Raw genomic sequence first — 14216 nt, 5'->3', positions numbered from 1 at the left:
CCGTTTCATTAGAGCAGAACATGCCAAATCTTAAATCTGGCTCCAACACCCTTTGTACATTTTCCTACCCTTTGTAGACCTGTCCATTTGGGCCCAAGGTAAGTATGGGGTCCTCATTAGAGGATGGGGTTATGCAAGACCTGCTGAGACAGATATTTAAAACATCTTCTTGGACGACGTTTAAACACCACCTCATAATGACATCAGTACAGACATCAAAAATGGCTGCCCCCAGCCAGAACCGGAGCGGGATAACGGGACGGGAGCGGGAAAACAGGACGGGAGCGGGATGACGGGGCGGGAGCGGCCCCGCGGCGCGGAGCCTGCCGGCCCGCCCTCCCCCGGCCCGCAGAGGGCGCTGTGCAGCGCCGCGCCCGGGCCCGGCTGAGCCCGCCCCGCTCCCCCGAGCGGCTCCCGCGGCGCCCCGAGCGCCGCCCGCGCTCCCCCGGCCGGCGCTGCTCCTCCTGGCTGCGGCCGGTCGGGCCGGGAGGGGCAGCGCATCCGCCGAGCAGAGGGAGCGTGGGCTCCGCCCGCTCCGTCTCCGCTCTTCGCCGCAGCACGGGTACAGCGCGCCCGCCCCCGCCCCACCAAGGCGCCCGCGCTGCCCGGCCCCGCCGCCTTCTGCGGCCCCGAGCCGGGATCATGGAGCTCCGCGCTCGCCCCGCCGTCGCGCTGCCCGCTCCGCCCCCGCCCCCTCCCGGCCTGGCGCCGAGCACTCCGGGAGCTGTAGTCTCTTCTCCCAGGGCCGAGGGAGAGGAAGCCGGGCAGCGGGACTTCGACTCCCGGAGGCTCGCGGGAGCGGGGGCGGGGCGGGCCGGGGGCGGAGCGGGGACAGCTCCGGTGCTGATCGCGACGCGGGTTTGCCGGCAGAGCCCGGGCGGGCGGCGGCGGCTGTCGGCGTGCGGGAGCCAGCGGCAGCGGGCGGGCGGCGGGGCCGCGCCCGGCGATGAGGCACGAAGCTTCCATGCAGGTCGGTCCCCGGGCCGCAGCCGAGCGAGGGGTGCGGCGGGCGCGGTGCAGCCGAGAGCCGGGACGGGGCAGGAGCCCCTCCGCCCGGGCCGCCGGGCCGGCTCTGCTGCTGCGGGCAGCGGGTGAGGACACCCCTTGCGTGTGCGGGCCCGGGGCATGTGCGAGGAGTCGTGTCCCCGGGCGAGGGTGCCCGTCGCGGGGCAGCAGGGCCGCGGGTGGGTTTCGAGTCACACTCGGGCACATCGTCCTATCTTTTTCAGATCCTGCCCCTTGAGCGCCGGTCGCAGCTCTCCGGGGAGTGACTGGCTGTCAGGTGTTGGATGATGAGCTGTGCCGAGGTCCTGCCGAGGTGCGCAGGAAGCTGGCACGATGCCTCCACCTGTGTAGTCATGGAGCAGTTGTCCACCTACGCTGGGGAGAGGTGGCTCGTGGCTAGAGCTGGGGGTAGCAAAGAGGGGCCCCTTTTCAGCAGCTTTTATGTATGGGAAGATATAATACCCCTTAGCGCTGGATGAGCAGATGCTATACAAATACAAGTTGCATTATGCAGAGTTTTCAGCAGTTTCTGGGTTTTTGTCTCAAAACATTTTTTGCTGGTGAACTGTACTTCAGTTATTAATTTTGGCCTGTTTTGTAGTCCCACACAGGAGCTTTGGAGCCCCCAGACTATACATTTGAACACATGACTCTTTTTTCAGTAGAAAAGTGGATTAGTAACAATCATTTTGCAATCAAGTGTGAAGTCTGTTGTGATTTAAGTTATGAACTGCAGCCCTGTTAGCTAATGTTTTTCATGCTGGATATCTACTCTGGCAGTAATAAAATTTCTGGCTAAGGGAAGATTTGCATCTTTTTGCCTGCTACACGTATATGTCAGAAATGTTTATGTGGTGTTTGCCATTTATTCACTTATTTATTTATCTACTGAAGATACATTTAGTATGTATTGGCTTTGGAGAGCATTTCATTAAAGGAAATTTTGCTAGGAGAGGGTGACAATTGTAGATTGGTCTCAATTGTATTTGACACATTTTTGACAGATTGTTAAATTCACCAAAGTTCTTAAGTAGTTGTGGAAACAAAATGGTGGTGCAACATTAAAACAGAATCTAAAGAAAGGAGAGTTCAGATATTAGGAAAAAAAAAATTGCTAGACAATCAGAGAACAACTTCTTGGGTTTTTTCCAGATTGTCAGAACAAATGGAATTATTGTTAAACATAATTGAGTAAAAGTCAGCAGAAATGCAGCCTCAGAATAATGAGAGACAACAGAAATCTACAAACCCCCCTATAAATTCAATCTTTTCTAGACTGCTGACATGGTCAAACAGTGTCTATTTTTAAGTATATCTCATTCAAAATTATAATCATATGCATCTGGATTTTTCCAAAATGTGAAAATGCAGTCTGGCACACACAATTTGATTTTCAGTTGTAGTTTCTGCAGGTTTTTTTTCCTTTCTTCCACTTGCATTATTGCCAGCATACCCATGTATTATTCCTATAAAAGATTCTAGTAAACCAGTTTTCTGTTGTGGATTATTCTTCTGCAGAATCTTTTGTTTTCCAACATTAGGCTAATATGATTGAACCTTGTTCAAATGGGGTTTAGACTGGCTGAACTACTTGCTAGATTTACTTTTTTTTAGCTATGTGATTTCCTATTACATGAAACGAATGTAGTTGCTTCTTTGCACAGAACAATTTGTAAGTCTGTTACAAAGCTACCATTTCTGAATTGTAGAGCAAGAAAAAGAGTGATCAAGTGTGTGTCTGTTGATCACATCAAAAACAACTCAGAGCAGAGAGTAAGCATTTTTTTTCCATTTCCATCAAGCAATAATTTAAAAGAAAACTAAAATGTTAAAACATTTTATCAGGATGAAAAAAAGGGCCTGAGCACTGTTGCTGTCTTTCTATGTTTGTGAGTTCTTTGTTTCAATCTCAAGCTCATGCCATTTCTCTGAAGACAGGAAGGGACTGCAATCACCAGAAAGACAGTCCTTCCAGGGAAAAGTTGTCTATTGTAAAAGTTTGCCGCTGTCATCTGCTGCATGTAGCTGAATCTGGATCAGTTTGTGACTATTTTCATTTTTTTAGCCACGTGTTCAAAGAACAGATATAAAACTCAGCAGTGCTTATGGCCATGCAGAGGTTTTTAGTTCAAAAGCAATGAACTCTCTTTTCTGTGAAACACTGAATTCCGTATGGTTTCTGCATACTCTTTTAAAGATTGGTCTGAATTACTTGAGGTGTCTATGTATCTCTCTCAATAGCGTCCCCAAGGCTTTCATGGTACTTTCGAAAGTGAAGGTTCAGTGGGAAATTCTCAGTGATTCATACACCAATTCCCTCTCTTCTAGTTTCGCTCCTTATCTGATTGTAATCTTACTAATCTCCAGCTCAGAGGCACTCAGGGCTAGTTTATACTGTTGTTAACATCCAGCGTCTGCTCCAGTATACATCAATCTAAATACTTCTCATTGCATCATGACCAGATTACTATCCAGAGAAACAAGTGTATGTTTTGTTTAGTGTTTTTTTGGTTTGATTGGTTTGGTTTGGTTTGGTTTTTATTTCTGTCGTAAGATAAACTCTTCATTCTTCTGATCTTCCTGTTAACCTTTCTGGGTATTTTGCAGTTTGAACTTGGCTTTCATAAACACACTTGACCAGAACTGTCACTAATGCTGTCTCACTAGTGCCCTAGACAGTGGCATTAGTATTTCATTTAGTCTCTTAGCCTGATGCAGCTTCTCTGGCAAACAAAAAAGGTGCAGAGCCTTTCCTATTCTCATGACTCTGAGTGCTGTACTAAATAGAGGAAATGGCAGAAGGCTTTAGCCATCTCGTTTTCATTTTCATATTCCCTGCTAAATCTAAATTTATTTGTGCTGGAGTAACTGGGCTGACACAGCTTTTATTTTTTCTTTTCATAGCTGCACTTTTTTGGTGGCCTCTTGACATCCTGTGTTAGACTAACCCACTTAGGTCTGTATCTCTGGTTTTGCCACTGCTTGGAGAAGGGGATTTTAACATACTACCTAGAGTGGGAATTAGAAATACACTTCCTAAGCTAGCCTTTTCATGGACAAAGTAAATTCAGGTTAAAGAAAAGGAAATGAAGGATAATTCACTAGCCCACCACAAGAATCTGGGTGTTAGAGCCTTGCCAGTTTTTTATGCCAAGGTTTTTATTCACCTTAAATTCTACTGTTCTGGGCAGCTCCTGACAGTGTGGCCATATACATGCTAGTTTTGCTGATATGAAGCAAGTAGAGCTTCTCTGAAATGTTTTGGGCATCTCAGTATCATCTTGATATTCCCCAAATTTGCATTTCAGTGTTCTGCTTAAAAAACCCTTTGAACTTTGAACTACAGGTTTCTAATTGCACTATGATACATTTACATATATGCATGATTCTGACCTTGTAATACCTTGAAGCAGATAAGCTTGTCCTGATGCTGCCAAGTACATTAGTTTAAAAGCTGTTCTCTGCAGATGGCTGGCAATCAGTAAATTCCAAATAAGTGGCTGGTGCATTGTCTACTGAACTCTGTTAATTCTTACTAATTGGTCAGTTAAAAAATAAATTATAAGGATTTGTGAGCATTGGCTGTGGTCTGCATCTGTGGATATCCATGTATTTGTTGAGATCACACCAAAAATACAAGAGATTAAGCAGTTTGTCCAAGATGTAGAAGAGAAGAAAACAAAAGTCATGGAAGTCATGGGATGCCTCTCAAAGAGTTAAGAATAAAATCCAGTCCCTAGATTAATCTCGTATTTCACCTCAAAAGGAATTAATTTCTTCATGATTGGGTTATTTGTCACAGTGTTCTTATACATAAGTATTTTGGTAAAATTTTAACTACTCTGATGATGTCGTTTGATCTACACATGAAAGACAACTAATGTGCGGTAAGTGTCACACACTTGCACATCCTACATAGTTTGATGAGTTACACTTGTTGAATTTTTCCATTGTATTCCTTTGTTTCAATATCCATTGATTATGTTTGACTAATTATATTTTATAAAAGACAGAAAGATCACCTCTCCAAAGGCTGCATGGCCAGAAAACTCTGTTTTTACTAAAATATCAACTATATCAAATAAAGTCAGTTTCTGTATGGAAAGAAATAGAAGTGTATATATTTCTACCCTATATATAGGAAAGAAGAGTTTCTCTTTCCACTGCAACTGTGTATGTATAAACACTGGTCAGTCAGTGGTGTTTCACCCTAATCCTTCGAAGGGATCTGTTAAAAAGGAGCTCAGTTACCCCACTTTCAGGGGTGGGCTGTAACAACACTGTAGATAGAAAGAGAGTGTTGCACTTTGAAACAACTGTAAATTTGCTAGTCTGTATCAATCCTCACTGCACATAGAAGCAAGACATTTTCTTTGGACTTACAATCTTTTCCTTTAAGACATGCCAGTTACTAGGGTTTTTAAAAGAAAACAACGTTTTTGCTAAGGGCGTGAAGGAATGAATCTCAGTGTTTTCAATCTCAGGTTTTCTTGCCTTTTGCATCATATTTTCCAGGGGCAATTCATCCTGCATTAAGCATGCAGAGTGGGGTGCATATATAAGTGCAAACTGAAGTTGTGTGCAGGCCAGGGAGGTCACAGCATCCTGCTCTGCTGAAGGAAGAAAGCTGTTCAAATTGATTCTGTCAAAGAATGAGGCCTGCCAAGGCATAAAGAGTAACATAGCCAAATGTTTTGTTATGTTCATTAAGGTGGCAGGTAAACACAGTTTTTCTGACATCTGTTCTCCACCCTGCTCTGTTTTCACCATTTCTTTTGAGATCAAGGAAACAGCTAAACAGGAGACTTGGAAAGCACCTGGATCTGAGCAGAAAACTTTGCTTGATGATTAAACTTGCCTATGCCCTTAAATAATCCATGTTTAAGGAGTTTAGAGATATGCTCTATGCAGTGAAGCATACAAAACTATCCTTTTTTTGTCTTTGCACCATATTCAAACTGGCAACGTAACTCCCCCTGGCTTTGATAAGGAGCAAGTGTGTGAGATCTCCTGTCTATAGGTTTCCTGTTCATTGTCTTGAGCTTAGAATTCTCAGTGGACTCTTCAAGTCTGTCCCAAGCCCTTTAGGAAATTGCTTGAGACTGCTTTCATGCTAATGAAAATAACCTTGTGCATTTTCTCTTCAATTTTACTAAATAAGAGCAAAATTGTACTGAAGAGAAAACTCAGTGTGTCTTGTTGAAAGTGATGCTCATTTAATATATCCATTTAACCTTTGAGAAAAGAACTTTGTCGAAATAAAAGTATGCATTTTACTTTTTTTGAGACAGAATATCATAATATTAGTGAGGTTTGTTTGGTTCTTATCCGTGTATGTAGTGTTTAATTACAGGTGGGAACACAGCATTCCTAGTGATTGCTTCCAGCATCAGTTCCAAAAGAGGAACATAGCATCAGCACTAACTTCTTCATATTTCTTTTACAAATGCCTCCAATAGTAGGGACAAGTACTGTCAGGAGCGAACTGACATAGTAATACCTTGGGAAGTGGATTACAGTGCATTCGATAATTAATTTTTAAGTCAGCAGCTTGCATTTAAGAAAGAGAAGCTCTGCAGGCTTACTCAAAAAGTTCAAGAGGACCAAGCATCTAGATTTCTCTTGCAGCCAGCAGAATTATAGGTATTTCTTTAGGGTATCATTTAGGTTGTGAGCTTAATGTGGATTGTGCTTGGAAGAATTTGTCTCTTTGCTGACTACAGAAGGAGTGAGTTTGGGAAGTAATGGCAAAGTCTTAGCAACTGCATGGAGTCTGAGGTTTCTTCACATAAGTGCAGGCTCATTTGAGTTTTGGACAGGAGAAAGGATCACTATCAGTAGTCTAGGGAGACTGGCTCTCTAGGCTAAAGTTAGTCTCTCCAAACAGTTTCAATTATTACCTCACTAATCCTCTTGGAGAAATGAGTCCTTTCCTATGCCTTTCCTATGCCTTTTGCATCCTGTAATAAGCAGACATACTCCCGCCCCTGATTCTATGTTCAACATGCCTGTAATTCTGCCTATGATATTACAAATTATGACTTCGTAAGTTCATGGCACAGTGAAGGTGTTGGGTTTTATTTTTTTTTTTAAAGAAATGTTAAGGAAACTATTGCATAGTTAATGCATATAACCACATTAATTTAGAGGAGCACTGAAATTTCTGTGGGTAAACTCTATGTTTAAAACTATCCACAGGAAACACATTCTTACTCAGGAAGGCTACACAATATACATGGTTTATCAGGACTATTATCAGAATCCAGATCTCCTGATTTCTCTGCGCACTGAGTCATACTGTTTCTGAAATGTCAGGCATTAAAGTACATGGAGATGAATTGTAAGCTTCATAGGACTCAGGGCAACAAATACATGAAAGCTTAAACCTTTCTTTGTAAATCTTAAACTGGTTGAACAAGCGATGTGAAAGTCTTCCTAGGAGATAAAATAAGGAAAGAATATGACGTTCCTCCTTGCTATAAGTGGTAACTACTGCTATCAGCTACAGCACAGCAGAGAGGACCTGGAAGGGCAGTGGAACAGGCTGTCACTCTGTGGTGACACACTGGCACCCATAGCCACTGCAGACTTTGCTCTGATAGACTTCATTGACTTGTTGCAAACTCTGCACAATGTCAGCATGCCCTGTGTTACACTGCTTTGCAGCGACTTGTGAGTAGACTCATATAAGCAACGTTTGATTTTCTTTTTCTTGTGTTCTAAGCAAAATGTCCCCAAATAGTTATGCCATACAGGACAGTAGTGAAGGTTTCTGTCTTTTCTATAGAAGAAATCAGAAAGCTGAAAGATTAGTAATGTGTATGCCTGCCAATATTCCGGTTTTTATTCTAAAGCTTCTTTGTTGCATACCTGAGGAAGAAATGAATAAATATTAAGGCTAATGCAAGCACTCAGGTTATGAGCATGTGGGTACTCAATACTACATTTAATGAGGAAGGTAATTCTGAAATTGAATTCTGAAACCAGACACTCCCTACTGTATCATTTATGAAATATGTCTGACACTGAATTTTCTATTAAAAGCTTGCTACTTCCAATGTCTTCTTCAGAACTTTTTGTCCCCACTCTTATATGCCTCTTCAGTAGTCCAAAGAAGCTGGCATAATGTTTATGATGATATGAGATAGAAGAATTAGCTTGAAACAATTACAGAGTAACTAAAATTCTGCTGAGAGTATGGGTTAGTGCACATCTCTCACCCTGGTTCCAGTTGTCCTTTCTGATTGCCCAAATGCATTCTGAGATGCCTAAATTAGAAAGCTTTTACATGAGCTGATTTTCTGTAAGCCTTTATGTTAGGTTATGGTGTCTGTCTTTCTGTCTCAAATCAGCATGCAAAAGTGTTGCTCTTAGAATAATCACATTCAAAAACCTCCACAGGCTCTCAAAATATTTAATTTTTTTTTTTTTTTAAAAAAAACTTGGATGAAACACTCAAGGTTCTTTATTTTTGTGACCAGGTAGAACTTTGGTCAGGTTTTTATGTTAATCTCTGAAATGTTCGTGAAAGCCTAAGGTGTACGTTTTATAAATGGAATCCATGATCTTTGAAGTCCCTAGAGCAAAGTAGGTTGCTCTTTAACAATATTCACTAATCTCTGCTTATTCAGGATTAAAAACTGTATTTTAAGGACTCACATTTTGAAATGTTGATGGCATCCAGCAGGACCTTGACACAGTTAGGAGATGGGCCTCTGCAAACCTCATGAAGTTCAACAAGGCCAAGTGCAAGGTCCTACACCTGGGTCATGGCAATCCCAGACACACCAACAGGCTGGGCAGAGAAGTCAATGAGAGCAGCCCTGTGGGGAAGGACTTGGGTGTGATGGCTGATGAAAAATGCACCACGAGCGGGCACTGAGTGCTCGCAGCCCAGAAAGCCAAGGGAATCCTGGGCTGCATCCAAAGGAGAGTGGCCAGAAGACTGAGGGAGGTTCTATCCCTCTGCTCTGCTCTTATGAGACTCCACTTGGAGCACTGCATCCAGCTCTGGGGTCCTCAACATAAGAGGGACATGGAACTGTTGGAGCAAGTCCAGAGGAGGGCCAGGAGGATGATAAAAGGATTGAAACACCTGGCCTACAAAGACCAGCTGAGAAAGTTGGGGCTGTTCAGCCTGGAGAAGAGAAGGTTGTGTGGGGACCTCACCGACACATTCCAGTATCTGAAGGGGCCTACAGGAAAGCTGGAGAGGGACTGTCTGACAGGAACTGGAGTGGCAGGGTAAGGAGGAATGGGTACATACTGAAAGAGGGGAAATTTATATTAGACACTAGCAGGAAATTCTTTATTGTGTGGGTGGTGAGACACTGGAACAGGTTGCCCAGGGATGTTGTGGATGCCCCAACCCTGATGCTGTTCAAAGCAAATGAGATAAGGCCCTGAGCAACCTGGTCTAGTGGGAAGTGTCCCTGGCAGTGGGGTTGGGACTAGATGATCTTTAATGTCCCTTCCAAACCTTAACATTCTATTATTCTAACTACTTACGATGATGTTGCATTAATAGTGAAAATTCAAAAAACTACAGAATATACTAGTACTGGGGAAAAATCAAGACTTTATTTCAGAGGTATATATACTCACTATATAATGGTATGATAACTAAAAACTGGTAAAGGCAAAATGCTTTGAGTAAGTTTATAGGCATGGCAAAAGATAGCAACATATTTACAATAAAATAAATAGTTCAAGAATTTTATTAGATGTAAAACTTACTAAGTTTCTGTTTGGAAATATACCTACAGTGTCAAAACACAGTATTGTTATTGACCTCTTATTTCTTTCTTGTACAAATGAAGTGTCATTGTATTTTCACCATCTATTCATCACATTTTCTGAAAACAAATATTTTTAGTGGTATACTCAGGAATTGTCCGGGATTTTTAGAATTATTATTTTTTGTTTTGGTACCAGTTACCAGTCATGTTTACATCCTCTTTTGCTACCAGAACTACTACTGGATACAAGAATCACAAAAAAAAAGAATTAAACCTCTGTGATTTTCTTGAAGTTCACATTGAAGCATACACATTACTAATCTTTCAGGAAGATATTCTTCTTGAGCTTCATTAATACCTGGTATGAAAAAATCCAATAAAATCTGAATGTTTCAATTTTTTATGATAAAAGAGGCAATGAGATATTTCTTTTTTATTTTGAATTACAGATGGCATCTGTTCAAGATTCCAGATATGGCCAGAAAGATACATCTGACCAGAACTTCGATTACATGTTCAAACTGCTCATTATCGGCAACAGCAGTGTTGGAAAAACCTCCTTTTTGTTCCGATATGCTGATGATTCCTTTACATCTGCATTTGTAAGCACAGTTGGGATCGATTTCAAAGTAAAAACAGTTTTCAAAAATGAAAAAAGAATTAAACTACAGATCTGGGTAAGCTAAAAAATAATTCTGTGAATTAAGCAAAATGTAGTAGTTTTGATAGCATTTACACAACTGCAGGTTTGCGTTGAGTATCATAAGCATTTTATATATAGAGAGAGAGCATGGGAATGAAATTGCAGTTAATTATTTCTTGTATAGTTTTTCTGTCTTGAATATTAGAGTGCAAACAGCATTTTTCAGGTATTGAATACAGTTATTTATCATGAACTAAATTCCTTTAGGAAATAATACAGGTTGATACATATTAATATCTGTGCAGTGAGCTATAAACACCTGTGCAATATGTAGACTATTGAAAGTGGTACATGTTATATCAAAGTACCTTGAAATACCAGTTTTAGGATCTGGTGTCTTCCCTTAAAAATTTTGAATTCATTTAGGAGCTATGACAGTGGATGCATAACAGAAGGCATAATTTTTTGTTCTGTCATCTGGATCACCTGAAACATCTTCCATCTTCTGCTGAGGAAGAAAACATGTGCAAAGAGACAGTGTTACCCAGGCATACAAAACCTCTTGCCCATATCCGAGAGACAGTAGAAAGATGCCCAGTGGAAAAAAATGAGATACCAGGGAATAGGTTTCCTTTTCCGCAAACTCTCATCAAAAATAAATAATAACCAAAACTTATTCCATAGAATCACAGAATATCCTGAGCTGGAAGGGACCCCACTCCTGGCCCTGCACAGGACTAACCCAACTATCACTCCATGGGATAGTCCTGACAGTCCTGTCAAAAGCTTCTTGAATTCTGGCAGACTTGATGCCATGACCACCTCCCAGGGGAGCCTGTTCCAGCACCCAGCTAGCCTCTGGGTAAAAAACTTTTTCCTAATATTCAGCCTAAACCTCCCCTGACACAGTTTCATGCCATTCCCTCAGTCCTGTCACTGGTCTCCCCAGGGAAGAGATCAGTGCCTGCCCCTCCACTTCCCTTCAAAAGGAAGTTGTAGCTGCAGTGAGGTCTCCCCTCGGTCTCCTCCAGGCTGAACAGGCCAAGTGTCCTCAGCTGCTCCTCATATGGCTTCCCCTCAAGGCCCTTCACCAGCCTTGTGTCCCTTCTTTGGATGCTCTCTAATTTTTTTGTGTCCTTTTTGTATTATGGTGCCCAAAACCACACACAGGACTTGAGGTGAGGCTGCCTAGTGCAGAGCGGAGTGGGACAATCCCTTCCCTTGCCTGGCTGTGCCTGGTGCACTCCAGGACATGATGGGATTTAGGACAGATTCACTGATGCTTACATCTCATCATTCTTGGGTGATAGGGTGATACTAAAAGGTGAAGGAGGAATAGCGTGACCTTTAATAATGAGGAGTTTAAGCTTCAGGTCCTCCTGGGGTGCTTGAGGATTTTGAGCAGTGTTTCCTTTGTGAGACATTTGTAACAGCCTTAAACCCCAGATTTCCTGTTTTTTTTTCCATGAGTACAAATAATTTCAAGTTCGTTTATTGATGGGCAGCCATTAAGCCTCAGAAAATCTTGGTTCAAATCTGACCAGTTCATCAAATATGATTTAAACAGCAGATAAATTTAATATTTTAATATGGCACAAAGGATAATTTCCCAGGGTTTTCTAGGCTCTTTCTCATTGGGCTTCAGCCCTTGGTATCTCAAATGATTTATTGTTCTGTGCCCCCTAGAACTGGAACATAGACTTTTTGCCTCTCTACCTTTTTAAGCATAGGTTATCACTATTATCATCAGTATAACAGTGGTACATACTAGGTAACTATATATTCCATGAATATAAAATGTGATATATAGATATAGATATAGATATAGATATAGATATATACAAAACACTTCAATATCATGCTGGTTTCATTGTAGTAGTTTAATGTGGGAGATCGCGTTGACATTGCCTTATTATTTTTTTATAATGGAGCAATAAAATTGTGTTGATATTGTAGTTTTTACACAATTCTAATCACCAAGTATCCATTACAGTAGATTTTATTGTTCATGTCTTTCCTAGCAAAAGCAGCAATGCTAGTTTAAAATGTTGTCATGTGATTAGTTTGACACCAGTATATGTTTCTCTTCTCCGTGTCACAAATATGTGTTTGGCTCAAAGCCATCCATTGATCTAGATGTGTTCAGGTCTATCCCTAGCATGGATGGGATGTAGCAGCTGTATTCTTCCCAATTCTAGAAAAATGTGTTTTGTGTTGTTCTTTGCATGGCATTAACATCAGAGTCGAAACAGGCTCTGACAGTGCTTGCCTGAAAAAACTTGCAACCAAAATGGTTGAAACAAACCCAAGAGCTCTGTATCCCTTAGGAAAGAGGAAACAGAGGCTCAGAGCATAGAAGAGACCTTCCTGCTTCATGAAGAGTCTTGTGCCAGGATATAGGGTTAGAGACAAGACTTAAATTCACACTTCCATACGAAAGGTTTTTACCAGCCATCGCTTTGTCTTTGTGTCAGTGGTTATTTGGGTTTTTTTCCCCCTAAATTTCTAATGCCAGTTCTTAAAAGGCCTTGTCATTACCAAATTAACTCAAATTGCAACAGCTCACTTATTGTCTCTGCTTTTTAGATGGAGTGTTTTCTGTTGGAGCATTGTGTTCCAGTTAAGCTTGCTAGTAAATCCTTTGATTGTTGCACCTCTGAGACCTTCAATAAATTCAGTAAGGGATCTCAGAAAGCTATTCTAGTGCATGAAATCTGAAATAGAGCACTATTACTCGATTTCCTAAGTTACATGAAGAGCAGAATTGTTCTTAATAGGCATCGTCTATATATATAACTTGTGTCTGTACCATACGATACTTCGTTATTTTTATTGGTTAAGAAAATAACTTTCTAAAGTGAATAGTGCTCTTGCAATATCCATTTCCATTTCATTCATTCATTTATGAAAGACAGTTTATATTCAATAGAATATAAAATCAAATGAATCATAGTGAGTGTGATTTGATGTTAAATCTCAGTAGAAACATGAGCTTGTAACACTTGTATGAGGTTGTAACACTTCCCTCAAAATCAGCAACAAACTATTTGGTGACATAATGTGATAGCTGATGTTCAGCATATAAGAAATAAAATATTATTGAAAGTCTCACAGTTTTTTAAAGTCAGAAGACTGGAAATGGAACTTTAAAATGTGTTCTGAATGACAAAATCAGAACCAAATCACTTTTGCTATGCATTTAAGAGAAGAAATACATGGAATGATGCTGCTCTGCTATTCTTGCTTGACAGTAAATGCAGAAATATGTAAATAGGAATGCTGTTAAGTCTCTAAAATTCCCTAGCTAGACACACAATTGATCCAATCCAGTATGTCCTGTTACAATATTGTACATATTCTTCTAGGTTAAAGTTCCTGTTTAATAGTGCTTTCAACAAGCTACATTGTGTTCAGCTTGAAGCCTGTTGGAGCTTGCAGATTCCGTCAGAGTAAGATTCTCATATGCTTCACAGTGAAGGTTACAAGTTTGTTTAAAGTCAGCATGGGCACTCAAGGAAGCAGAGTCATTATTTAATAATAAAATTCACAGTATGATTATCACAGATGGACTAGGAAGGGTTATCAGATTGAGATAGGTGCTGTCTGGGATGCTGTGCAAGTCTTTTGTTTGTTTGAGTTTTTTCTTGCTTGGAGGTAATAGCGTCTTATTCTTGAACTGTCTTCTTTCATTTTTCTGTAAGGGAGGTTGGGGCTCCATCTAGTCCTTGCTGTAGTATCATTTTCATATAGTCAGAACGAGCCTACTGGGAGCATTTTGCTGGGAGCATTTGCTTCTTTTCCTTCTGAGCCAAACACCTTCTTTCCACAAT

General features: G+C 41.3%; 1 protein-coding gene across 1 annotated transcript in view; it reads left to right on the top strand.

The window, feature by feature from the left end:
* Window positions 1-866: 866 nt before the first annotated feature.
* The window catches only part of RAB3C (RAB3C, member RAS oncogene family), a 126084-nt gene continuing 112734 nt past the window's right edge, over window positions 867-14216 (top strand). The window contains exons 1-2 of the mRNA XM_032096317.1: window positions 867-970; window positions 10193-10420. Coding sequence (XP_031952208.1) covers window positions 947-970; window positions 10193-10420 — 252 coding nt within the window. The 5' untranslated portion in view covers window positions 867-946. The remainder of the gene's footprint in view (window positions 971-10192; window positions 10421-14216) is intronic.

This window comes from Corvus moneduloides, chromosome Z (assembly GCF_009650955.1).
Source record: "Corvus moneduloides isolate bCorMon1 chromosome Z, bCorMon1.pri, whole genome shotgun sequence".
In the NCBI taxonomy this organism is placed as follows: Eukaryota; Metazoa; Chordata; class Aves; order Passeriformes; family Corvidae; genus Corvus; species Corvus moneduloides.
Note: the sequence above shows the minus strand (reverse complement) of the source record. Positions and strands in the feature narration are given on the sequence as shown.